Source organism: Arachis hypogaea, chromosome 8 (assembly GCF_003086295.3).
Source record: "Arachis hypogaea cultivar Tifrunner chromosome 8, arahy.Tifrunner.gnm2.J5K5, whole genome shotgun sequence".
NCBI classification, from domain to species: Eukaryota; Viridiplantae; Streptophyta; class Magnoliopsida; order Fabales; family Fabaceae; genus Arachis; species Arachis hypogaea.
Window position 1 is genome coordinate 33,209,008 of NC_092043.1, and position 27,141 is coordinate 33,236,148.

General features: G+C 32.2%; 4 protein-coding genes across 6 annotated transcripts; 2 read left to right on the forward strand and 2 right to left on the reverse strand.

The window, feature by feature from the left end:
• Window positions 1-487: 487 nt before the first annotated feature.
• Window positions 488-3,818, reverse strand: LOC112707091 (secretory carrier-associated membrane protein 1-like). The gene is made up of 13 exons (XM_025758656.3): window positions 3,616-3,818; window positions 3,332-3,397; window positions 3,136-3,219; window positions 2,922-2,984; window positions 2,805-2,838; window positions 2,533-2,655; window positions 2,387-2,449; window positions 2,169-2,262; window positions 2,010-2,055; window positions 1,830-1,897; window positions 1,622-1,670; window positions 1,211-1,276; window positions 488-946 (listed from the first exon to the last, which is right to left on the reverse strand). Exons 1-13 carry the CDS (start codon window positions 3,667-3,669, stop codon window positions 860-862), a joined length of 897 nt encoding a protein of 298 aa, XP_025614441.1. The 5' UTR covers window positions 3,670-3,818; the 3' UTR covers window positions 488-859.
• A 32-nt stretch (window positions 3,819-3,850) lies between these two features.
• On the reverse strand, window positions 3,851-9,662 carry LOC112707090 (protein STRUBBELIG-RECEPTOR FAMILY 3). 3 transcript variants are annotated; one of them, XM_025758654.3, is made up of 18 exons: window positions 9,313-9,662; window positions 9,063-9,164; window positions 8,699-8,948; window positions 8,165-8,294; window positions 8,005-8,076; window positions 7,801-7,866; window positions 7,657-7,728; window positions 7,479-7,550; window positions 7,300-7,371; window positions 7,149-7,214; window positions 6,945-7,010; window positions 6,470-6,861; window positions 5,935-6,347; window positions 5,508-5,779; window positions 5,182-5,320; window positions 4,774-4,910; window positions 4,527-4,683; window positions 3,851-4,434 (listed from the first exon to the last, which is right to left on the reverse strand). In XM_025758654.3, the coding sequence occupies exons 3-18, from the start codon at window positions 8,817-8,819 to the stop codon at window positions 4,336-4,338; spliced, it is 2,346 nt and encodes a 781-aa protein (XP_025614439.1). In that variant the 5' UTR covers window positions 8,820-8,948; window positions 9,063-9,164; window positions 9,313-9,662; the 3' UTR covers window positions 3,851-4,335. The 3 variants fall into 3 exon arrangements, with proteins under 3 accessions (XP_025614439.1, XP_025614440.1, XP_072057228.1); XM_025758655.3 differs by having other exon boundaries at window positions 9,063-9,167; window positions 9,313-9,603; XM_072201127.1 differs by having other exon boundaries at window positions 9,063-9,229; window positions 9,313-9,459.
• A 4,495-nt stretch (window positions 9,663-14,157) lies between these two features.
• LOC112707092 (lipoyl synthase 2, mitochondrial) lies at window positions 14,158-17,615 on the forward strand. Its single transcript, XM_025758657.3, has 4 exons — window positions 14,158-15,316; window positions 15,548-15,759; window positions 16,260-16,639; window positions 17,239-17,615. Exons 1-4 carry the CDS (start codon window positions 14,883-14,885, stop codon window positions 17,359-17,361), a joined length of 1,149 nt encoding a protein of 382 aa, XP_025614442.1. The 5' UTR covers window positions 14,158-14,882; the 3' UTR covers window positions 17,362-17,615.
• Window positions 17,616-20,036: 2,421 nt separating this feature from the next.
• Window positions 20,037-20,834, forward strand: LOC112705274 (uncharacterized). The gene has a single exon (XM_025756110.1). The coding sequence runs from the start codon at window positions 20,037-20,039 to the stop codon at window positions 20,832-20,834; it is 798 nt and encodes a 265-aa protein (XP_025611895.1).
• Window positions 20,835-27,141: the final 6,307 nt, after the last annotated feature.

Genomic DNA, 27,141 nt, shown 5'->3' on the forward strand with positions numbered 1-27,141 from the left:
AAAAAATTCAAATAACTCCCTTAAAAAATGAAATATCGGACTTATTACTCCTAAAAATTGCAATATTGAGCGCTTATTCTTCTACCAGAGACCTATAAGTTTGGTGTTGCAAACTTGTAATTTGTAAGAAATGTACTAAGATAAAGTATAAGAAATTAATTTTTAATTAGTAAATATTATCTAACATTTTTTAAAATTTATAATTTGGAATCTAGAATGAATAGTTTATAATTTAAAATAAACAAAATAATTTTTAAAATGTTAGTCGATGTTGACTAAAAAATTATTAACTTCTTAACATTACTGATTTCACTAGATATTTTGTCCTGAGTGATTATAAGTATATCGCATTACTTAATACTTTATTTTCTTTAAAAACCTATAAATTCATTGCAAAAAAATTCAAGAACTTTCGTGTATTATGATGATGATGATGATGATGATGATGAATCCTATTTGTTAATGCCAGCTATAAAATATGTTGCAATTAAGAAACAAGTCGTATATTATAAGGGGAGCATCCCAAACAATTCTATGTATACACAACTAATTTCTAACTTAAATGATACACTACTTTGGCCATAACCTAGTTTTATAGTCTTAACTTAGTCGCCATAAAGGAATACGGTATTTACGAATTTTGATTAGGGAAGAAAATGACAAGAGAGACAAATGTTCGAAGTGTAAAATGAGATTCATTTTATCCTTCGAAATCTTTTCTTTCTTTTTCTTTTTCTTTTTCCCTCTTTTAAAAACACAATAAATAGTGCATATCTACTAAAGGAATAACATTTTTGTGTATGTTTGCAAGTGACATTTCTTGATGTTTGCAAGTGACATTTCTTGATGTTTGCAAGTGTTATAGAGCTGCCATCATGGTCTCTCTGGCAGCCGCTTTTCTTAACTCCGTGGCCTTCCCAGTCCCCCGGAAATAATGGTATACTTGCTGCAAATTACATAACATCAATATAATTTTAAAAAGAAAAAAAACGATAAAAGTAACAAAATATGAGAAATTAGTTTTATGTTTTTCTAAAACTCATTTAATTCGTGTTCTAGAAATACTTATAACCATTTTTTTATGTGCAACTTCTTAATTTTATACATTCAAATGATCGGTCATAAATATTTCTAAAACATATATTAAATATGTTTTAAGAATATATTTTCTCAATAAATTGAAAATATTATCATCCTGGGAGAATTAAACCTGAATAACCCATAAGCTTAGCATTGTTTCAATGGCAAAACATGCAAAACCAGCAAAGTAGAATCCCTGCAAACACAAATAGTAGTATAGTATATCATTTATGCACTTGATTATGACATAATATGATTATACGACGATAAAAATAAACATGTTACTATTAGAGTATATACAATATCGTAGTGATTTATAGAATAAATGATAAATAAGTCTTTAATCTTTTATCATTGACAAATAAACCCTTAACTAATTAAAAATAAAAAAAACGTTGATCACATTTAAAACGGCGAGACATAGTCTTTCTAACAATATATATTTTAGACGGAAAAATTTAAATATCTCATATTTTAGAAGGTGAGTGATGTTTTTTATATTTTTAATTAGTTTGAAACTCATGTGTCTTTGGAACATTACCGCAACAAGTGAATTAGAGGTTAACTCCTCAAGCGCAGGTAGTATACCCCTGTCCCCAACATGAAATCATATAACATAACCATTAGATATAAGAGAAGAGGTCACAAAAATTTTAAGAAAATAATTTAATAAATTCTCTTTTTTATAAAAGAATTTTGAAAATCATTTTCTGATGAAACTTCTAAATATTTGTTAGAGGTGAACTAACGTTAGGGATTCTCCATTGAAGAAAAACGGAGGCGCAATTGCAGCATAAGCGCAAAAGAAACAGTGCACCTGCTTTGAAGAAAAAAATATATATGAAGAGTTAATTAATTAATTAATTAATTAACAAAATTAACTCATAAAATGAATGAAATTAAAATAAAATTTTATATATAAGACTTGCCGAGTAACACAGGAAAAACCAACCAAACTTGAGAGCACTGTCCGTCCTGTAACAGAATACAGTACAAGAATTATAAAAACAGAAACATATATTATATAGTAATATGGAATATGATAAGGTAATTAATAAGGGACAAATATAAATGAGATTGAAATGTACCTGCTAGCACGATAAAGAGGGCGATACCACAATGTAAAGGATCCTGGAACTCCCGAAATAAGGTATATGACAGCAAGAAACCAGTTTGACATAGCTACAACAATGTGTAAAACATGGTCCTCTAATTAATTAAACAAATCATTGGCTACTAAGTATCTGATTAACATGTCACAGTACCTAGTTAGTTAGTTAGTTATTATTATTACAAAAATACAAACCTCCTCCATACGCCCAAGCCACACTAACTGCTACCAAATTCCATGTAAGACACGTTATCACTCCTGCACATTCATCAAAACTAATTAAAGACATGTAGATACAGTCATTAAAGTTAATACATAAATGTTGAAATACAAATACATACCCAACCATGTTGTGAATGCAACATACTGGATCCTTTGAAGATGTATTGGTATTTCGGCTGCAATGTCATGATGAATGATAGGGAATAATGGTGGCCAATTCTTTTCCTCTATCACTATTCCAGCTGCAAACCACAAAACAAAAATGAGAAAAAAAATTGCAATATAAAGTCAAATTATATATACCAGGCACCCTAATAAAATAATTCATATTCACGAAATCGCTTTTCTTACAAATTTAAACAAACAGAAAAAGACACGTAGATAATTATACCTCGTGCTATAGCATCTTCCTTTCGTTTCAGTTCCTGCAAAACAATATATATAAGATCATGGACTATTAAATCACAAATGTTGAATCTCATAAACTAAGAGATAGATGATGATTTACCTGTTCCCTTTTTTTCAATTCAGCCTCTCTAGCTTCAAGTTCTTTCTCCCTTGCTTTGAGGTCCTAAATTAATCGGTAAAAAAGAGGAGGAAATAATAATGAAATATTATATGTCAACAATAACACTAATATGGAACATATATATAGATTAGAGTTTAATTTTGAGATTTGTTTCAACAATTTTCCTTAATATAATCCAATCTACGTACTCTACCTTAGTTGAGTCAAGAGGAATGTCAACCGTTGCACTACGATCATAAGGCTCATGAGGAAGGGGCGATAACTTTGATGATGAACTCTGATATTATTTAAGGGAAGAAAAACCACGTATTATTCAATCTTAAAATGTCTTGTTCATTATATAATAATGATGTTAATAATAATTAAGATAAATGAATAAGAGAGCTTACAGTGGAAAAGAATGAGCCTGCCCCAAATTGTGATCGTCCACCAGAAGCTTTTCCTTTAGCTCCATCCTAACATCATCAATGAAAACGTTTCAGATCTTCTTCCATATTTTGTAGAAACAAAATTTAATGCATTCATAATCAAACTTAAGCTACGTACAAAGAGATTTTATTTTTTTATTTTTTAAAATAAGATTCAGGGTTTTAAATTGAGCTCATAATCACAACTCTTTTTTTTTTCTCAATGCAGTTTCCACGTTGTGATGCAACAATAATTAATGGCTTACGGCGAAGGGGTTAACATCATCGTCCGCAAAGGGATTGTTGTCGTAGGAACCCATGGGAGGAATATAATAATCAAATTAAACTAATGAAAACATAAACGGAGATCTAGATCAATACAAGGAAAAGAGAGCAAAAGATTGATGAGAGAAAGAGAAGTTGAGAAAATGGCGTCTAAAAATGACACCAATATTTTTATTGTTTTTGTTTTTGTATGATGAGAATAATGAGCGGCTTCTCTTTATCTAATAATCCATATTATTAATATAAATTGTCTACAAAAGGAAATTATAAATTAATAATATAAACGTTCAGCAAAATATTTGCTTTGATGTGAAAATCTATTCTTAGAAAGCAAATAATTACATTTCACCATCAAGAATATGGAAGCAATCTTCAAACAATTGGCCTAACTAGAAGGGCACTGCAACATGAACTAAAAAACATGGCATGGTTTAAATGAACCATAAAACTTATCAGATATTTTATACTATGAATATAACTACACCAATAATACAAGGGGAGCAATAAGTCTCTTAAGCCATTTGGAAAAAGCTCCTTGGAAGAACTTGGCATGTGAATGCTGTTGGATGGGCAAGTAGGAGAGCAAGTAATGAGGCCCTGTTTGGATGACATGAATATCTCTTACTAGTTGATATTCAGCAATGAGCAGGTAAACCTTTGCAGTTTGCACATCCATTCATGATCAAACATCACTGTCATTCTCATTTTTCACTTGATTCGGATTGCTGAGATTCCCTCCTTATCATGTTTAGCAAGTACAGGACAACCTCTGACATTGCTGGCCTGAATTCTGGCTCTGACTGCATTAGATCAAACACAATTACAATGCCAGAAAAAATTTTGATAGGCTAATCAACAATGATGTTGAAGTGTTGAATTGATGAAAGCTTACCTGAACACATCGAGAGATAATGTCTGCGAAATTCGACAATGATTTCGCAGGGTATTCTCCGTTTAGAGAAGGATCAACCATCCTTGATAATGCATCAATATCATGAAGTTGAGGAATAGCCCATCTTACCAGAAACTGCTCCCCTCGAGGGCGCGACCTGTCCAAGATGTTTGGAATAAATGATTACACCTATTCAAAAGCCAGAAACAGATGCTGGATTGCTTGTAGATTTGTTATAGGTTCTCACCTGTCATAGGACTTTCGGCCAGTCAAAAGTTCTAACATAACCACTCCAAAGCTGTAAACATCACTTTGGTAGGTGTAAATTCCGGACTCAAATTCTGGAGCCCCGTAGCCATAGGCTGTTAGCAGTTGTCCTGAGAGCTGAAATATCAAGGCATGTTATCACGTTTTTATCATACAAATCAAGCTAACAATTATTCAAGGAACTGCAACTGAACATTAGAATGCTGCTGTGGTTTTACCGATTATGCCAAATCTTGGGAAAATCATTTTTAAGCATGAAAATTATGCATATAGTGGTTCATAAAAGTCCTAAAAAGAGCATGGCTTGGTTCTGCATAATAACAAGAAATCGCAAACAAAGCTAACTACTAGGGAGGCAATCTGCTTAGAAACCACAACTACTTCTTACCTGACTTACAGAACCCGAAGTTATCAATGGAGCCAAACCACATTCAGAGACGCGGACAGATAGATCATCATCAAGGAGAATGTTAGCAGACTTGAAATTTCTGTGCACAATTGGTGGCTGACATTGCTCATGCAAATACCTTGTCAGATGATAGCATCAAGCATTAGATTAAAAGAGTTCCACATCAAGAACTTATTAATGGTAAATTGGTAATATTCCTGGTGTAGCAACTTAAGGCTCTAGCAAGATTTTAAGCAAATATACTTAGCAAAATTCAACAACTAGGGCAAATATTCTTTTCTTATTTCAGTGCATACTTTACTTACTCTAAGGCTCTAGCAGCTCCGAGTGCTATCCGAATACGAGTATTCCATGACAATCTTGTTCCAAATTCATCATCCGAATGGATTGCATCCTGGAGTGATCCGTTACTGCAGTATTCATAAATCAGAAGCCTTTGGCCATGCTCTGCACAGTATCCAATGAGTTCAACAATATTTGCATGCCGTATTTTGTCAATACCATTTACCAATTCAAGAAACTCATCGTCCTTCTGGTGATCAGAAACTCTCTTGTCTAGTTTCTTGACAGCAAGTATCTAACAATTCATACAGATGGGTAAATATCAAATTGAGAATCTATTCAGGGCACATATAAAATTCTACAAGACTGAGAAGAAATAAATTCTAAATCAAAATGTTTTACAAAATAAATTCTGCGGAAATCAATGCAACTGAGAAGAAACAACCATACCTTTCCATTAGGAAGCTCTGCCCTATACACACTCCCCAGCATGCCCAATCCTATAAGATTCTCTTGAGAAAAGCTATTTGTATACTGTTGAAGTGATGCAATGGTGAAAGATTTCGCAAAAGTGGGAAGAACCGGACGTTTGTTGGAAGTATTGGCGTTAGCCTCTGCATGGAATTTAGCTGGCTCAACAATCATCCTCTCAGCAACCGGTGGCGGAGATGGTGGGGGTAGGGGTGGAGAAGGCATTGAAAATGAATCTATTCCACTCATATCAATCTCATGATCAACCAAAAGCTTGGGTAATGGTTTCATTTTTTGCACATCTTGATCATCTTGTGGCCTTGGAGTAGTAGCCATTCTCCTGGTATCTGCATTGTGCTTCTCTTTAGGCTTCACAGCAGCTCCTTTTGGTACTATAAATTTTGTTTTAAGAAAATTGTTCAGATTGTGAAATGGTTGAGTAAAATCCTTACAAGGAAAATTTTGATGTTAAGGCAACAAATTATATGAGAAACCAAAGAACATAATTATTTACATTTCTCAGCTTGACTAGGTGGTTGAACCATGGCTTCATAGTTTCTAGGATTCTGGGCTTCACCTCCAAAAGCACCAATTTGATGTCTCTTGGAAGTTCTGTCAACTTGTTCCCTTCTTCTACAGTGTGGAACAAATAGAAGGAGTGCAAGTGCCACAATAACAGCTCCTAGTATACTAGCAATGGTTATCCAAACAACCCTTTTGGTTCTCCCTTTTGACTTCCCTGAATTTGATTCCTTTGCTGCAGTTGGTCCATCAGCCTGTTTAGTTGGTATGCGTCCAGAAGAAGATGGCACCCCAGAAACCACAGTTCCTGATGGTGATGGTGTCCCCGGAGAACGAGGTGGAAGAGACGGAGCTAAAGTAGTATTAAACAGATTTCCATCATTTCTGCATAATAAGATATCACCATGCATTATTGAAGCCATAATATGGTATACACTACACAGTAATTTCTGGTTCAAAGTTTTCACCTGAAGTTAGGGATGCTTAATAGCTTTTGAGGTATTGGTCCGGCAAACTGGTTGTTTTCAACATTCCTGCTCAATCAGAGAAGAATAAGCATGATTTAGAGAGAGAAAGAAGTAAGCTGAGAAAGCTCCATGGCTTTTATCGAAAGCAATATCCGAACTACTATGTCATGCCAAATTCATTTGAAATACGGTTAAGGGATATACAAATCTTTCAGTGGAAGGTCTTGTAAAACGTCCAGGGTCCCGGACAGTTTGTTGTTCTGTAAATGTCTGCAACAAGGGAAGTGTCAGATCAATGGATAGGGTTTAAAAACGTAAGTTCATAAATAGTACCTTGCTAATGCAAAATACTCACACAGAGGTCAGAGCTGATAAATTCTCCATAGTTGGGGGCAACTCCCCACTCAGATTATTATTGGATAAATCTCTGCACAGCAGTTTGAGAAGGCACATCAAATATGTTTCATGTACAATGAAGGTAAAAGAATCTCCATTCTAATTGTCTAAATATATACATAAAATTTTAGGCCCTACAGATTGATCAATTTCTGAAGTGACTGAAAAGAATCTGGTATTTCTCCTGTTAAAAGATTGTCATTGAGAGACCTGCAGGGTAAAGGGAGATAATTCAATCTCATTTAGATAAACTTGCATAACAACAGTTAACAAACATTAGAATTTTACATAGAAATAGAAGAAGCTGCAATCTCACATGTCAGTCAGTTCAGGCAATGAGGATAATGAGGGAGGAATACTTCCGGTGAGCTGGTTGTCTGAAAGAAAACTGCAAAAACAGCCATCATGTCATTTTGATGGTTCGTCAGCAGATAGGATGACACAGGTAGGTAACACATACAGGTTTTGCAAGGTGACTGGCAAACTGGACGGAATACTTCCCCCAATCTGGTTGTTATTTAGAACTCTGCCGAAAAAGATATGTAGCAAACTGTAAATTAAGCTGCTGCATAAGTACCTTAAAGGAAGGATAACTCCTGAAATTATAGAACTAAAGAAATGCTACACATTAATGCATGCACATTAAACAGGGATTGATATTTACATTGCTCTGATAGAAACAAAGGATCCCAAGCTTTCACCCAGTTCTCCTCCCAAATTTGCACCATTCAAAATTCTGTCATAATTCAAAAACTTATGGTTATAATATTTTGCTAGAAATCAATGAACATGAAGATCGAGAAAAAAGGGATAGCATATCATACATTTCTTGTATGACTGAGCCATTACATTGAACACCCTGCCACCCTTGTGCACAAGGGTCTCCGCCACTCGAAACCCACCCAGGAAGAGGAGGGCTTCCCAATGCAGTATATAGGCCATTGATTGCAGCAACTGATATGCAAAATGGACAATGGTGGAGCTCAGATATAATAGAGCATAGACACATCAAACCAAACACAAACATATTGAATGCAATTCCTAAATATCAATCTTTGAGCACATTCTAGAAGAAAGGATACTTCAACAAAGTAACTACTAGCTGTGACAGGTAATGCAGAATTCCAAGCTTACAAATTCTGAATCAGAAGTGTTTGATCATATTAGTTAACAGAAGAGGCACAGGAGCACAAATTCAATACTTGAGTTTTGAAGTTTTGAGGAGCATCATTTAGAAAGCACCACTAACTAAGAAATAATTCTCTCACACCTTTCTTGGTGGACTCTGAGAAAGAAAATGGGAAAGGAACAGAAAAAGTAAAAAGAAAAGAACATAAAAAAGGTGAGCGAATCATTACCATCACTAGGATTAGTGTCAGCAAATGAAAATTGAACAGTGCAGATCAAAGCAAATCCCAAAAGAACTAGTTCATGGATCTTCACTCTCTTGTACTTTGAAGCAGATCTCTTCTCACCCATTGTTTCCCACCTTAACCTTAAACTACACCTCACTCCTAAACCTTGAACCTAGCTACCAAACCATGCTGTCACAGCTGAAAATCCCACCAACAAAGATCCTCAAAACAGAGGAAGTAGAAGACAATCAAGCTGAAAAAAAACAAACCTATTATTCCACAAGCACCAAAATGCATAAAGGAGTTACATTTAAAGAGTATTATACATATCATAAGCAAGGGATGAAATCTAAGTGGATGAAATTACCTGAAAGAGAAAGTGAAATTGTTCTGAACTCAATGCTTAAAATCTGGAGAAGAAAACTGAAAAAGCTTTGATGGAAGGAGAGTGCGTAGATAATAAACTTAACTGCTAAGATTCAGAGGAAGAGAAATTAGTGGACACGGTAAGCAAAGCACACACAGAGACGCACACTGCATTGCTAAAAGCTTTTAGCATTAAGCATTATAATAATAATAATGAGTGATTAAATATTTGATTTGTAGTAAAACCATACCCTTTTAAATGGAAGAAAAAGCTGAAAACAACGGGAAAGAAAAGGCAAAGGAATGTGAAAAGCTGAAAACTGAAGAGGTTCTCTCACTGAAACACAAAATCAAACAGATACTGGGCACTCTCTTGAGATGAGTGTGTACATGAGTGTGTTCAATGTCATACATATCTTCTTTCTTAACAACAGTTACCGTTGCCACGCTCCTTCTTTGACGCGTACAGTTTCCCATGTTTTTATGTTTCCACCAATTTTTTTATTCTTCTTATCTTATAGTAATGTAATATTATTATACATACACTATGATATTGATATTGATATTAATAATAATGAGGCTGCACATGATGCTGTGGCTTGTCGTCAATTATTTGTCAAACTAGAATATATTCTTGCATCGACATTGATCAACCATCAATTACATTATGACAATGACCCCATATCGGATTTAGCTTCTTGTTACTTTGCATCATTGCATTCATTATTTTCATGTTATTATTGCTGTATTAATATTAATTAATTAAATAATGGAGGAAGCTATTTTTTTTTTAAATAAATATTATGGTCTTTTCCATTTGGACCAACATTGTGGAACAATATCAAAATTTAATATTTACATAAAAATCCTAGGTCAAAATTAAAATGTATTATCTTGTTTTGTTTTTAAGTAATCCGTGAAAAAAAAAATAGAATTTATTACCTTTTAATTTCTGATATTTAATAATAAAAAAACCATAATTTACATTTTTCTGTTTTTTTTAAACCACAATTTATATGGAATAAAAAACAACACAGATATAACCAATTTTAATTTTAAAAAATTACATAATTTTGTTATTTCTAATTGTAATTAAGTGAATAAAAACCCTATGTTTTGTACGCTACTACTATTTATTACGATAACGAGATAGTAAAAAAACCATAGTGTGTATATATAAATAGTTAATAATAATAATGATTGGATAAAGCATTTTTCAATAATTGGCTATGATTTTATTTTGAGTTAATACTTAAAATAATCTCTAAAATTTGATCCTGATTTACATTAGTTTTTTAATTTTTAATTGATCTAAATTGTACTTTAAAATTTTAAGATGTGACTCTAGTTGGTTTTTCCATTTATTTCATCACTGAATAAGTGATGTGACATGTTTAGTTGACATTTTATACCTAAAATATAACAAAACGGAGCTATTCATTAAGCAAACTCTCAACTGACCTTTCTTCCTCCTCCTCCTACTCAATTTGGCGCTCTCTCACCTCGATTTACTGTCATCACACCTCTTGTTTTCCTCTCACTCTCTCACACAGTCACACTCACAACACCGCCGTGGTCTCCTTCTTTCGTTACGACAATATCATCACGAAGCATGCCCGCAGAACCAACTCCAACATCACTGCAACACCCATACATGTGAATCAAAGAATTTTGAGCTGATAGCACCTTATCAACTCCATTCTTCAGGGTTTCACTGTGTACTTCCTCCTAAATTGAAGACAACCCATCTTGGCACAGGAACTAATGAAGAGTACAAAAGTGTAAATATTGAAAAAGAAACCATTATGCAAAGAATGAAATGAAAAAGTAAGAGTTTAATGAGAAATGTGACTGTTAGAATAAACCTGAATCACTGTGTTGGCGCGGAAGATGTCTAAGGTGTTGTTGAAGTGACGGAAGATTAAAAAGGTATAAGCGACGTCAAATAAGTGTGAGGCGGCTCAAAAGGGTACGTGCAATGTGGGAGTTGCGAAGGAGGGAAGTAGTAGTGAGGAGTGCCTGAATTTGAAAGAGATGGTAGGTGATGTAGCTGAAGGTGTTGAAAGGGAAGAGAGTGGTTATGGTTGTGTAGGTGGAAAAAAAAGAGGAAATGGAGAATGATGAAGATGAATAAGAAGATGAATATGAAGATGAAGAAAGAATGGTGGTTGGGTGAGGGAAAATGGTGTTTCGAAAAAGAAGTTAAAGTTGTTGACCTTTTGACCTTTTGATCATCATTGATAAACATGCCTCTACTCTTTGCTCAACTAAACGTGCTACGTCATTTTTCTGATGATGAAAATAAATATAGAGACCAGTTTGAGTCATGCCTTAAAATTTCAAGGTATAATTTGAGTCAATTAGAAATTAAAGGGCTAAATTAAATTACAGGTCAAATTTCAGGAGTCATTTTGAGTATTAACTTTTTTATTTTAAGATTAAGTATAATTTTGGTCCTTAAGGTATAGGCCGAAATTTTTTTTCGTCTTGAACTTTTTTTTGCATTACTTAATTTTAAAATCGTCCCTTTAAGGACCAAGATCGTATAGAAGTGGCAGCAAAAACAGAAATAAAAGTAGATTGTGAACAACTTCTTATTCTTTTTCTCTTTCTCCTTCTTTTTTTTTCTTTCTCCATTCGCAAGAATAAAAATACTCTTTTTTTTATAATTTTTTTATTGTGGATAATTTAATCCAAAATTTTAATATATATAAAAGATGCTTTTAAAATTTAATTTTAAATTTTAGAAATGATTTTGTATATAAAAAAATTGAAAATAAAAAAATTTTCGACTTATATCTTAAAAAATAAAATTATACTTAACTCTTTTACTTTAATATGAACGTTATTTATTTGTTTATCGTTGTTATGATTGGTGAGATGATTGGTGGTGTGGTTATAGAGAGTGTGCTTCGCGTGGCATGGCTGCGCGTGAGTATGGGTTATTCTTACTCAGATGGAATAATAACACAAGTGGAATTTTTTTCAAAAATAAAAAATAAAAGAAATGGTGAATTGATGATTCATGATTGTATATTATTTCCAGTCCTCTCGTATATTTTCTCTTATGGTAGAAAATAAATATTATCTTTTTTGCATTAGCTATTAATCAATTTCAATATAAAAAATAAATATATACAAAAAATAGGTAAAATATATACATATAGTATTTAAAATATAATAAAAAAGTGAGACTATATTTTAGAGAGATTATAGCATGTACAACTGTTAAACAGATTAGTCCAAATTATTTAGGTATGTTTAAATTTATTCATCTTTTACAACTTTTAAACTTAAATAATTTATGATTAGTCTGATAGATTATACTAAATTGTCTGTTTTTTATTTTAAATTTTAAAAATTAATTTGACAAATAATATTACTTTTAAATAAAAAAAACTTAAACAAATTACTTTTTTTTATTATGTGCCCAATTTTTTGGTCAGATCAAGATAAAATATTAGTTAAAAATGACTAAATTTTAAAAAAATATAAATTTTTAAACCAGTCACCCACTTAGTCTATAAATTGACATGTTTAATTCATTATTTTTTTAGATTAATCAATCCAAAATTTAAACAGATTTAACTTTAGAAATAAAAATCCATTAGTTTAAATAGATAAACAAAAGTGACTCTATGAGTTTGGTCCATTTTAGCGATTCCAAATAAAAGTCGCCAGTTGGCGTATGGGTTTTGTGTGCTACCGAATGATTGTTGTGGGCTTTGTGTCAGCCCACTATATTCTTAGAGAAAATCTATGATTCTATTTTTGTGCAACAACGTCTATTCCTAATTTTTATATTTGCAATTTTGCATGACGTATAGTCGTATACAATTTTTTTTTTTGGTGACATAGTCGTATACAATTTTGTAACTTACACATGATAATCTATATATATAAAAAAAAGGTGCTCGCCAAAACAAATAAAGTGAGAATAATATCCTTTTTTTAGAAAAGAGTTATTAATTCATTATTAATGTATGAAATTTTATGTTAATAATATATATACGTGTGTGTGCCGTGTGCCGTGTGCCGTGTGCGTGCGCCAGAAAACAACGGTAGCTGATAGCTATTCCTCATTCATCACTCTGCTATCCGAATCTCTGCGCGATACTACGATGCCCTATCGCTATCAACTATCAACAATTACATTTATTTGAAACAAGTTTGCTGTAAAATCAAGCATTAATTATTATTTAAAATTGGAATTTCAATTTTTTTTATTATTATTAAATAGATATTAGTACGTAGTCATCATTTGAGTTTAATCAAACTTGCGAAAGCTTTCTTCTCACAGTGTCGATCTTAGATAGATCTCCCAGTGGGGAAAAAGAAATTAAAAGACTAAGGAAAAAAGTGGATCAAAGGTAACAAATAGGAGCTTGCAATTTCATACTTTTTTAGTATCCGATGAATGCTAATACCAATGTGCAATTGGGCACCTTTGACATTTGACATTTGACAATGCTATCGTTGTTGGCTGTCTCAAACATAAGAGGACAAATAAGTGATCACCAATCAAAATTTGCCGCTGCTTTGCTACCTCTAATCTCCATATTAATTATTTAGGACACAAGATATAGTGATAGAAGATAAACACAATGCAAAAAGTGTTCTTTTATCTTACAATAAATCGCTATTAAATTTGTCTCATCTCCTATATACTTTTCTTTGGTTCTCTTTCTAATGTCTCTATTCTGTAAGATGATATGAAATAAAACCTAAATGCACATGAATTGTTGATGATGGCATAATTAATAACACCTACATCTTGCTACTAATTTAATAAGGTCCAAGGGAATGTTTAAATGTTGGCAACTAACACATACCATCATTTTGGTTCGATAAACTTGAAGTAAAAGATGGAAAATATTGTCACCCCATCCATTTGAAACTTTAATTTGATGTCTCAAATTTCAATATATTCTCTCCGAGGGAGCAAAAAGGCCCACCAAACTGGAAAAATGATGAACAATTTGACTTCTTTTACCTCAATAATTTTCCATCTCAGCGGGGACCAATACGACAAAACTGCAAGTTTGCAACAACCTAGCGTCTCTTAATTAATACTTTATGTGCGTGTATAAAAAACTAATATTTTGATGATCAGTTTTATTATAGAATCTAAGGGTTGTCATGTTCCTGCATGGTTTAGGTTTATTCATATTGTTTAGGCCATATTAAACAATAATGTGGGTGTAGCTAAATATCTATTAATTAATTTTATAGAGATATTAAATAATAGTCATTCCTTGAACTAGTATCTTGCATGTCCTTGTCATCAATCTTTGTTTTGTTCTTTTTGCAAGCGAAATCCTCCAAATGTGGTAAAAAAAATTGTTCGCAAGGGTTGGAAGAAAACCTCACATGGACTATTGAAAAAGAAAATATTTAAACCAGTTTAAATTGGTCAAATAATTAACAAATTATTAGATTAATTTAATTGAATTTAATTATTAATATAAATTTTTTTTTTTCATGGTATGTCCCAACCCAACAGGTCAAGGAAACCTCACATAATATCACCGTTGGTTTTGAACAACAGAACAAGTAAGCGTTTTTCTTTTCTTTTTATTTGGTAAAGGAACAAGTAAGCTTAGATACCAACAAATTTCAAGCCCAAACAGTGCTTATTAAGGCCCATCAGTGTAGCCCACAATAGGCAGGCCCAAAATACAGCCCAATACGATGCCGATGGTGGTGGTTAGTGGTTGGTATGCGACAACGATCGATCTCAGCTCCAAAGCAGGGGCAGAGAGAGAGAGAGAGCCATCCTCATCTTCATCCTCATCGTTCCTAACTGTCTGCAAACACCACCATGATGATGTATTCTCGTTTTCGAACCGCAGGTCGGAATATCAAATCCGCCGCAAAATCCTTCTTTTCCTCTTCTACGATGCCTCCGCCGGCAGCACCCCCGCCGCCGCCGCAGAATCTGGCGGCGCTCCGTGCTCGTCTGGCGGAGGAATCTCCGTCTCTGTCGGACTTCATTGCGCTAAAATCCGGGAACGCGTACTCGGTGGAGGTCGGAACGAAGAAGAAGCCGCTGCCGAAGCCTAAGTGGATGAAGGAGTCTATCCCAGGAGGTGAGAAATACGTGCAGATCAAGAAGAAGCTTCGAGAATTGAAGCTTCACACGGTATGCGAGGAAGCCAAGTGTCCTAATTTAGGGGAGTGCTGGTCCGGCGGCGAGACCGGCACCGCCACCGCTACCATCATGATCCTCGGCGACACTTGTACTCGAGGTTGCAGGTTATGTATCTATCATTTGTTATTTATAGAATTTTATATCAATTTAATGTAATTCAATTTGTGATTAGTGCATAGAATTTTTTGATGTTGTTGATTATAGGATTAGGAATGGGAACTCTAGCTTTAGAAAATTTCAAGTAGAACAATCGTTGATAAGAGTGTTTTTTATAAGTTAATAGAATAGATGGCAGTGGAACCCTTCCATTTAGATATTTTTATGTTAATTTTCAGATTTTGCAATGTGAAGACATCGAGGACTCCTCCACCACCTGACCCTGATGAGCCCACCAATGTGGCTGAAGCAATTGCGTCATGGGGTTTGGATTATGTGGTTATAACAAGTGTTGACCGTGATGATTTACCTGATCAAGGGAGTGGTCATTTTACTGAAACAGTACAGAAATTGAAGATACTGAAGCCTAATATGTTGATAGAAGCCTTAGGTATGCATTTTGAATGTTTTGCGGTTCTTAAAACTGTTGACACATGGCAGCCTAACCTTATCCTGCTAGGAGGATGTCTCATTCTTATAAATGAAAATTTCCAAGCACCTAGGTTGTTTGCAAGTATAGTACATAATCAATAATGGATATGAAAGGAAGGATGGTCTTTAGTTTTTCTGTTTTTACTGAAGTTTATTAGGTAGCAAGTAGAACTAAGTGGTGGTACCTAGAATGCGAATTATTATGTTAGCTGTTGGTTTATTAATAGCTGTTGTCTTGACAGCACTGCTTTTGATTAGAATGATAAGAATAAAGACATTATTGATACGGAACTAGGGTGAAATTTTGAAGAATTGATTTGTAGTCACATAATTTCTTCATTGGGTTCAATCCTAGTTGATTTTTTTCTTAGATGGATTATTATCAAGGGACTATCCTTTTTAGATAAAATTCAGAATTTCTTTCTGTTAATAGTCATTGAACTATGTTTGTTGCAACAGTTCCTGATTTTCGAGGAGATGCTAGTTGCGTAGAGAAGGTTGCTAAATCAGGATTAGATGTCTTTGCACATAATATCGAGACAGTTGAAGAGCTTCAAAGTGTTGTGCGGGATCACCGAGCTAATTTTAAACAGTCCATGGATGTTCTAATGATGGCCAAAGATTATGCACCTGCCGGAACCCTCACAAAGACCTCAATAATGTTAGGCTGTGGGGAAACACCTGACCAGGTTGTGAAGACAATGGAGAAGGTGAGAGCAGCTGGTGTTGACGTGATGACTTTTGGTCAGTATATGAGACCTTCAAAGCGCCATATGCCAGTATATGAGTACATTACACCTGAGGCCTTTGAGAAGTATCAGACACTTGGTATGGAAATGGTAGGTCTCTAATATTTGTTCCATTGGTTACGATCAATTGTATTTTACTTTTCCATAAACGAGAGGAATGTTAGTATGTTACTTATTGCATAAAAGATGATTACTAATATTTGATGTTATCATCATTTCTCTAATATTCTATTATCATAATCTCAGTTCAGTAACATTTGCTAGGATCTCATAAAATGAGTATATATTTTAGTCAAACCATACATCTTAAAACATTTGGGCTCCTTGCCAATATTTAAATATATTCTTAAAAGTCGAGGCAGACAAACACATTTGCTGCATCATTGTTGCACACACAGTATGTTTAAACTTTAAAGTAATCTGTATGCTGCCAACTCATGGTAAATTCCTTGCAAGCAATTTGAACACGCTGGTGGCCCTGCATGTAAGAATCCTAACACTACATATGGCATTCTGTACTTGATAATGGCAACAGAGTGTAATCATGGTGCATTTCTCTCTTTTTGATTGTTGCATGTGACATGTTGATTTGCAGAGGGGGATTCTATTAAAAATAGCTGCATATGGTACTTATTATAACTTGATCATGTGTTATGAATGATGGATTAATCCTACTTTGTTTGTCACAGGGATTTCGGTATGTGGCATCTGGTCCCATGGTTAGGTCATCATACAAGGCAGGCGAATTCTATATTAAGTCCATGATTGAATCCGACAGGGCTGCATCTCCCTCAAAGCTGACTGCTTCTTGATCCATTCTTTTCTTTTCCACCATTTTTATGTGCATTATATATAATGGGTACACCCTTACCCCATACTATTGATGCTCGTTCATGCCACATGTAATATATCAGTAACATGCTGTAAGTGGCAAAGCTTTCTGCAACTTTTTTACCCAACCATCAATGAGTGGATTGGTTCAGATTTATTGGAAAATGCAACATCCCCTCCCTGTTGCAAAGGTTAATTCAATATTTCTAATATATGTCAACTCAAATTTGGGAAATCATGTAAAGCGGCTGATTTTAATGTGGCTGTAGTGCAGTGTTGATTTTGAGAAGTGTTATTCAAAATTTCAGTGTGTTAACTCATCTTCAGTGGCTGAAATTTAAACCAATGTTTGGGACCACTTTGATAGCAGTGTAGAACCAAAAGCATATAATTCTGCTTTGCTGTTAGCAGATCAAGGTGAAGCCATGTTAGTGTTAGTGTGTTACCGTTGCAATCATCAGGTGGAGCTCTGAGGGCTTCTTTTTTGGGTTATAACTTTAGTGTATAAATTTCAGTATACTGTTGGAAGGGGGAGTGGTAGTTTATTTATTTATTTATTTTTGCTACAATTTTTTTTTTTTAAATTGAACCATTAAAGTTGGGTGGTCCATTTCTATGATGGGCCTAACCAACCAATCAATCCGTTGTAATTTCATATTGGAATTTGGAAATGAGGAATTTTGTATCGGTAATAAGTAATAAAAGTTAAATAACAAAAGAAAAAAAGCAATGTGTAGCCATATGATTGGATGCTTTTATTTTGGTACAAATCGTGTACTAGTATTATCACAAAACCAGTTTCAAATCTTCCAAATTATTTCCGAGATTACTACATTCAATATCAACAATTTGAAAGGCAAGTGTCTTTCTTGGCTTTGCTTTCCGTTGTTAGGTCCTTTAACACGACACTGACAGCCTTGTCCATCATCATGTTGCACTTTTTAATCATCTTTTGCCGTCTCTCATTTTATTGCATAAAATTTCAGAATTAGCTTTTGAATTTCACCTTTTTTTAATATAAATAAAAACACTCCCACATGAAATTTCAGAATTAATTTTTGAATTCTTCTCTTCGCTTTCTTGCTTGAAATAACTAGATGATGTAATTTGTGCAAAATAAATGAATAATCATACCTACATGGTCTCTTCAACAATTAAGTACAAGAGATTACTCATTCTAAAATTGATAGAGTTAATTATTTAAGAAAATATGTTGAAATTTTAACCATTTAAAATTTGTTAAATATAATAATTTTTCATTTGAGTGAATAGTAGTATTGCTGAAAAAACTAGTAAGATTTTGGAATTTGAATTCTTCCCAGATAAAGGACAGTTTCAAGTCAAACTGTGTTTTCCTTTTTCTAATATACCCAACCACACAAGTTTAATAACATTGATTGCTTCACAAATCACATATCACAAACTAAACTAATTGCTAAAGAAAGCAATTTAAATGTCTAACGGTTATTAGTATCACCATGGAATGTAGCAAGTTGGCAGCGTAATATTTGGATATTCTCTGTTTTTCATTTTTATTATTTTGCTTACAAAAGTATAGAATAAATAACTTATGTTTTGTTAAGATGCGATGTGAATATTACGGAAAATTATTGCAACCATGAAAATAATAATGAATTATAAACTCAAACCAAATGCTTTAATACAAACTGATTTAATATGAAATAAATACAACTGTTAATACCATGCAATGAATCTCTACTCAAATAGCAAATAGCCAAAGAGCTAGAAAAGAAATGTTTTTAGGGCCGAACATTTTGTGTTTGTAGCTTTTAGAAATATATTGAAACAGGATCTCATATGTAGTGGTTAATTATAGTATGAGACTATCATGATTATGGAGCATTGGAGATACTATCTAATCTTTACATGCAATATTAATAGTACAATACTTTTAAGAAGGATTTTAACTCATGGACTCCACCCATATGTGTAACTAATTTCATTTCTTAAACGTAGAATATTATATGTATTATTTTTGTATTTTTTTATTTTTAATATTAAAAATAATTGATAAAATATATGAAACATAAAAAAAATATATCTTGTATTACATAAAAATATAAACAAAAAGTGATTCAAAGGTTAATAATGGATCATGACATGCTATGATGCTAATATTAGTGGATATAATACTTACGTACTCCATTTTCTCTGTTATTTCAGATTGGGTCATGCTAGTTGTATAGTACCCGTCTAGACTTGGAAGAATTAAGCTTAAAATAATCTTGCCTGCATGGCTACATGATTAACTTTCAGTTAGGTGGAAAAACTAGGTTTTAAATTCAGGGTAATATATATTATTTTGATTTAACATTGATTAGATTGTCATTATAGAGTAGCATGATGTATTATTATTGATCAATACATAATGCTTCAACTTTCAACAAGTCAGTGGTGAAAGGTATTGGACACAAGTGTATCCTCATCACTACCATGATCAAAGCTATGTATATATATTATATAAACAAGTGTAACAAGTTCACCTTAAGGATCAAATCAAACCCCTTCCTCACTTTATGAATTGAACAAATAATGAAGTCAATTCAATTGCATTGATGTTTCCAACAACAATGCCTTCTCACCATTGCCACCTTCTAAAACCTCTCTTTTATTAAGATAACAACTTTGATCCAAAATGGGTTGCTGCTTCAGCACCATCGATACTCCAAACACCAATAAAGATCAAAATTCCCTTAAATCAGATTTGATCCATGAAAACCTAAACCACAGAGCTCCACCATCACCACCACCTGTTGAAGAAAAATCTGTAGTTAAAGAGGTTCTATCTGAAACACCCATTTCCAAACCCCAAGTTTCTGTTTTGACGATAGAAACAGAGACCCAACTTCCAAAAATCCAAAATTCAAAGTGCCCCATCTTCAACGAAGCTCAGGAACAAGTCTCTCTGGAAGTGTCTCAGATTACAGAGACATGCAGCATTAGCGAGAGCTTCTTCTCCACCACCACCAACGCTACTACCGCCGCCACCGGAGCCGAAACTAGAGAAGACGAAGCCACAAGCAAGCTAAGAACCATAGAGGGAACGCAGAACCTGAACCGTTCCCAATCGAAGCATTCCTGCGATGCAAAAAGTATCGGTGGCAGAGAACGAAGGCCGAAATCTCCATCGAGAACGCTGCCGGAAAAGAGGGTTCCGGCAAGTCCGCAGTCCGCTTGCCAGAGGGATTCCGGTCAAGTTCGCCGTCGTCCAGGCGAGAGTACCGGCCGGAGAGCGAGGTCTCCGTCGTCTGTGGGGAGGTTCTGCGACGGAAACAGAAGGAATCAGGTGAAACCACGGGGAAACGGCGGTCGGAGGTTGGCGCCGGCGAAGGGTGTGGTGAAGGAGAACTGTAGGAAGGAAAACGACGTCGTTACACATGAAGAATCACTTGACAACCCACGTGTTTCATTGGAATGCTTTATTTTTCTCTAGATTTTATTTTGGAAGCAAAGCATGTTTAGTGTTCAAGGTTTTTGGTTTTTACAAGCAATTTTATTATTATTATTATTATTATTATTATCAAGGCTTTTGGTTCCATTGAAAATTGATTCTCTTAAGCAATTTTTTTGAAATATGATTTTTAATCATATATTTTCTAAATGAGGGAAAAAAAAAGGATAAAAAATTACATTTGAAAAAAATTATTTGAGAGAATTCATTTTCCGATTTCATTAAAGCTTTTGATGTTTAGTAACAATATTTGAAACATTGGAGTTTGGGTTTGATTGATTGATTATGTTGTATATGTAGGGCTCCTTGCTCACAAAAAGATTGCTTCTGTAAATTACCAAAGTTAAAATAAAGTATGTGTGATATAACTGCAGCATAATTAAAGTCATAGATTATCTTAATTGATTGATTTACTTGCATAATTCTGAAGATTTAATTTGTTACTTTTGCTAGGTAGGTCATTTATTTATTTATTTCTTGTCCTAAGCAACCTCGAAATTGGGCAATAAGGCAATTAAGAGCATGAAATTTCTATTTCCTTCTTGAGGAGGTCACATAAATTAAATAGCTTGGTTGTTTTAATGTATGCATCGATGTCTAATTAAGGTTAAACACTTAAAACACCTTAAATTATCCTTTCTCTTTTACTTCTATAAGATTCATATATAGTGGACAATCATCCTTTTGAGTTGCCAAAGTGGGGGCACCATTTCATCAACTATCATAACATGGCATGCATAGATGCAAAATACATGAAACTAGTCATTATTAACAAGCCAATTAGAGTAAATTCTGATTATATATACAACTAATCATATCAATTATTCATTCATCACTTCTAAGCAAAGCAGGAGGCAGGAGCCATATATCATCATTTAGAACTCTAGTGGATTAGGTGTTGTTCTTGATGTGATCAAATAGCTCCAGAGAAAGAAATTTTAAAACTTGATTATATATATAATATATCGATCTAGTTATTGAGAGTGTGAGTCAAAATGAGTCGAAGGTTGATTATCAAGATTTTAAAGAAGGTCAGCAACATAACAAGATTAGTTGTTAGTTAGTTTTGTTTTCTATTTACAGGGTATTTGCTGTACGGTTTAGATCAGTTTAAATCAAAAATTAATTCGATTCGAACATTAATTTTATTTGCGGTGTGATTTTGAATTGAATGATTTTTTAAACAAATCCAATCCAATTTTAAGTGGTTTGGATTGTATTAAATTTGTGATTTTGTAAATTAATCAACATTGAATTTTAAATAACCAATAATGATATAATAAGTCTTAACAATATCTCGAAAAATCAACCATAACATAATAATATAAATAAAGTTATAGATTAGTTAAAATAAAGAGAAAATATTCACTTTGGTCTTAAAGTTATAACTGAGCCTTAATTTAGTCTTTGAAATTTTAATGGCCTCAATTTAGTCCCTAAACTTTTCAATTGACTCTGTAATGGAAACCACCTGCCACCACAGGAACTAATATGATTAAAATTTAAAAAGTTTAGAAACTAAATTGAAGCAATTGAAACTTTAAGTACTAAATTTAAATTGAGGTTCGAGTGTAGTTTCAGGACCAAACATAGTATTTTCTCATAAATAAATCTCATTTGAATATAAAATATTTATTAAACATAATTATGATTGACAAGTTTCAAAAGCCTAAGCAATCTATGATCCAAAAAAATTTAGCTCAACAAATTCCTCTTCCTTCTCAGACTCAAAGTTGTCACTTCAATAATTTCACATCATCCACTGTCTCTCCACAATTCAATACAGATCCATCATGGTATTCAGACACTGGTGCATCGCTGAAGATAATTCTGTGTTTTTTTGAATTTCATCCTAATGTGTCTCTTGTTAAATATTAGCTCACTAGAGAAATTCTAATGTGTTTTATTTTACAACCTGTTCTTTTTTTATTTCTTGCACTTTCTTTAATAAGTGGCATCAAAGACTAGGAAATGCTGCCACCAAAATTATATCTCTGTCTTAAATCAATGTAAGATTCATATGAATAATAAAAGATATCCTCTTTTTTTATATTTGTGAGAATTGTCAACATGCAAAAATGCAGAAACTATATTTTCCCTCTTCAAACACTACTTACCATTCACTTTTACAACTTGTCTTTATTGAAAATCTGTGAGATATACCTAGTTATTTCACTTGGGTTATCCATATTATGTGACATTCATTGATGCCTTTTTAAGATATACCTGCATCTGTTTTCTTGTCAACAAATCCCAAGTGTTTGAAGCTTTTAAGCAATATAAACCTTATATTGGAAAACTCACTAATCACAAGATTAAAGAACTACAATCGGATAATGAAGGTGAGTATACCTCAAAACAGTTTTTAGAATTTCTTTCTCAACAAGGTATATCTCAGATTTTCATGTCCCTATATATCTGAATAAAATAGCATAGCTGAGAGAAAGCATAGACACTTCATTGAAATGAGTTTAGCTATGCTTTCTACAACTTCAATGCCTATGACTTTCTAGGATGAGATTATGCTCACCTCTACTTATTTAATAAATCTTATACCTTCCCCAACCTTAGATAATAAATTCCCTTTTGAATGTATTTTCAACAGCAAACTTGATTATCAGATTCTGAGAGTTTTTGGTAGTGTATGATACCCTCTTCTTAGACCTTATACCAAGACTAAGTTACAAAAGTCTTTCTGCTGTTGAAAAAATTTACATTATTAGACATGTAAATTTTGATGAAAATTCTTTTAAAGACCCTTTTCTAAAATCAAATACTTCTAGTTTAAATTCTGAAGATTCTGATTGTTATGCTCCTATTCAGTTCTTGCCAAAATCTACTGTGCCTACTACTTCTAATCCTATACAATCCATTACCAATGATAATTCAGACCATGACTCTACTCCACATCCTATATCTCCTCCTAGCAACTCTTCTCAAGCTACAAATAGTATATCTGCTTCTGTTAGACCAGCTACTATTAGAATTGTGGTTAGCATAGCTTTGTCTAGAGATTGGGATATTAGATAATTTGATTTTAATAATGTCTTATTGAATGGTGACTTGCATGAAGTTTATGTACATGAATCAACCTGTTGGATTTAGTGATAAATCTGATTCTTATGTTTGCAAAATAAACAAATCCTTATATGGTTTAAAACAGGCTTTTCGTAAGTGGTTTATGAAATTAAGTTCTTCAGGAGTAAAGTTCTTCAGGTGGTTCACATTTCTAGCTATGAGCAAAAATAGCAGACATTTTGATAAAACCTCTTGCTATTATTATTATTATTATTATTATTATTATTATTATTATTATTTTGAGAGATCAAAATATAAACTCAAAGTTGTCCAAAGGTCTAACCTGAGTTTGAGAAGGGGATGTATTAAGAGTGTGAGTCAAAATGAATTAAAGGTTATTATCAAGATTGTAAAGAAAATCAACAAGATAACAAGATCGGTAGTTAGTTAGTTTTGTTTTCTGTTTTTAGCCTTTGCACAAAGTATTTGCTGTATATATTAATATATACATAGGCCTAGTCCTTGGTGAAGTTAATACCTTTATTGCAATCAAATGGTTCAATTACAATACCCACAAAATCAAAGATAAACCTATTATATAGAGTATTAGTTAGTAGTAAATCAGATAAGTATTGGTTTATATATAAGTATGAATATCGCACTTGTCATGTTATCATTCTCACCATTTTAATAATAATCACGTTACATATATTAAAAAAAATAGTGATCGTAAAATATATATTAAAATATAAAATAACAAATATAATATTTAGTGATTTTTAGTACATAAATAATATTTTAATTTTAATAAATATTACATATTCATAAGGATAAAAACAAGACTGAGCAAAAATAAAATCACAAAACTTACTAACTATTTAACTAAAATATATGATAAATTATTCAAACTATTAATTAACCTTCCTATCATAATAGAGTTAGGAGTGTGGTATAGTTATGATATATCTTTATAGATATGTTTAGGGAGATGCTACGGTGAAGTTGCTAATATCATCTTTTTATAAAGACGTTTTTTATTTTGTGGTTGATATTGATTTAAAAGCGTATTATTAAAAGTGTTGCTTAAAGAGAAAGTGTTACTCTTGATCGTTAACTTGGTTCTGATACCAATTTTTTAATTTCGACTTTTCTTTTAATTTTTCTTTTGAAATTTCTACTATCTCTTCATATTTTGCTTCGAATAAATTTATAATTTGTATAGATTCAATTAGTGGTGCTTTATTTAAAGGATTTTTATAAAAATAATTTGCAACTTTCATAATCTAAAGTATTAACCATTTCTGTAATTTCTTTTGTATTTGTTAAATGATTATTTATTACTAGTCTTTGATGTATATTTATAATTTTGATTTCATATTTATAGTTTTTTAACTCTGTTCTAATTTCTATCATAATTATAATTTTTTTACATGGATTATTATAAAATCTTTTATTTGTTTATAATTTCTTAAATCCTCAAAAACTTCTTTTATTTTTACACTTTCTCTTATTTCTAATTATCTTTCTAGTTTTTCAATTTCATTCTCCATTTTAATTCTTTTAAATCGTAGTATAGTTTTTCAGGGCATTTATAAATTTCCTAGATTTAATTTTAACTTGTTTATATTTATTCTTATTTCTATCATTTTTATTATAAGGTCATCAATTTCGATCTGAAGATTATTTAATTCTTTTTTATACTCCTTTATTTTATTTTTTAATTTTTTCGTTCTTTTCCTTTTTATTTTATTTTCTGATTTTTCAATCTTTTTATGCCTCATAAATTAAGTAATCTTATTATAATTCCTAAAATAGTTTTATTTATCATTATTTATTTTAGAATTTCTGCAAACTCTATCATTGATTCTATTAATTTTTCTAGCTCTTCAACTTCTCTCTTTAACTTGTTATAGATTGTTTTTAGAGCTTTAAATGCTCCTTGATTTATTTCAGAAAACGGCAAATAATTCAAACGATTCTCTCTTTCAAAGAGCTCTTGTTTCTTATCTTGATAAGTTACATATATTTCTTCCTTATTTATTGTCATAATTTAGTATTTAGGGTTTCATTTAATTTTTCGACCTTTTTTGTTAATTCTTTTATTTCAGAGTTTTCTTCTTTAATTTTTAATTTAGATAAACTTAAAGGACTATTGATTTTAGATTCTCTTATTTAAAAAATTTGATAAAACTGATCTTTTTGATGGTTCTTTTAATAATAGAACTGGGTTTTCAATAGCTTTGTATTTTGGTATTTCTGTTTTTACAATTTTCTAAAATAATTCATCAACATAAATTCTTTATCTATTTTTAAATATTATACTATGATGGCTATTTGTTAAAGCATAATTTATTGTATATGTAATTGAAAATGGTTCATCATCTTGTTCCATTAAACTTTTTCTATGAAATTTATAAGCTAAACTTATAGATCTACCAAGATTTTCAGTTGATAAATGTATAGCATATCCAAGATAGGCATTAAATTTAACATTTACATTTGCCAAATTTCTATGAACAATTCCAATTATTTGATCTATTGGGTCATCAGTAATTCTTTTGTCACAGATTGCTAAACTTATTGGTGAATTAATTCCTTTCATATATGTAGATTTGATTAAAACTTGTATGGTACTGATATGAATCCATCCAATTTTAGATCTTTTCTGTTGATCCTTAATTTTCTCAATCTGTTTACTTAATTCTTCATCATTTATCAAAACTATTTCATGTTTTCCATTAGCATATTTTATTTTTACAGGGGCTTCAAGTTGAATTTTTTCATAGTATATTATATTTTTTCTATTAAAAACTTCTTTTAAAAGACTTTATTTTTTAAAATTTTCATTTGATTTGAGATTTAGTTCTGTTTTTAGAACAGCCTGTTTTTCATTATCTAATAAAGCAGTTAATCTATAATAATCAGATTCTTCCGTTAATTCTAAGCTTTCTAAATAATTCATAACTAAGAGATTCGAATAAAGGCGTACATTTCTGGAGAAAAACTTCCTTTATTTAGTATATTTTACGTAAGGTGTTTTTATCTCCAGAGGGGAGATTGTGGATATTAACTCCAGAAGGGAGTTTAAAACTATTTTTTCCCAAGGGAATTCTTTTGTCAGACTACAGAATTGCCTCAGTAACTTTCTCCTTGCTCTCCTAGCATATGAGTACTCTTAGCCTTCTGCTTTCTGTTTTCTGATACCTTCTACAAATGCCTAAGCAATCTATTTATAATGGTTGGGTCTTGTTGGTTCGTCGGGTTCCGAACA

Coding starts and splice junctions, on each gene's coding strand:
- LOC112707091 (XM_025758656.3), bottom strand. CDS start 3,669: ATGGGTTCCTACGACAACAATCCCTTTGCGGACGATGATGTTAACCCC. Junction 2,450..2,532: donor TGCATTCACAACATGGTTGG/GTATGTATTTGT, acceptor ATGAATGTGCAG/GAGTGATAACGTGTCTTACA. Junction 2,056..2,168: donor CCTCTTTATCGTGCTAGCAG/GTACATTTCAAT, acceptor ATTCTGTTACAG/GACGGACAGTGCTCTCAAGT.
- LOC112707090 (XM_025758654.3), bottom strand. CDS start 8,819: ATGGGTGAGAAGAGATCTGCTTCAAAGTACAAGAGAGTGAAGATCCAT. Junction 7,729..7,800: donor CCAGTCACCTTGCAAAACCT/GTATGTGTTACC, acceptor CTGTTTTTGCAG/TTTTCTTTCAGACAACCAGC. Junction 7,372..7,478: donor CTTCAGAAATTGATCAATCT/GTAGGGCCTAAA, acceptor ACTGCTGTGCAG/AGATTTATCCAATAATAATC.
- LOC112707092 (XM_025758657.3), top strand. CDS start 14,883: ATGATGATGTATTCTCGTTTTCGAACCGCAGGTCGGAATATCAAATCC. Junction 15,317..15,547: donor ACTTGTACTCGAGGTTGCAG/GTTATGTATCTA, acceptor GTTAATTTTCAG/ATTTTGCAATGTGAAGACAT. Junction 16,640..17,238: donor AGACACTTGGTATGGAAATG/GTAGGTCTCTAA, acceptor TGTTTGTCACAG/GGATTTCGGTATGTGGCATC.
- LOC112705274 (XM_025756110.1), top strand. CDS start 20,037: ATGGGTTGCTGCTTCAGCACCATCGATACTCCAAACACCAATAAAGAT.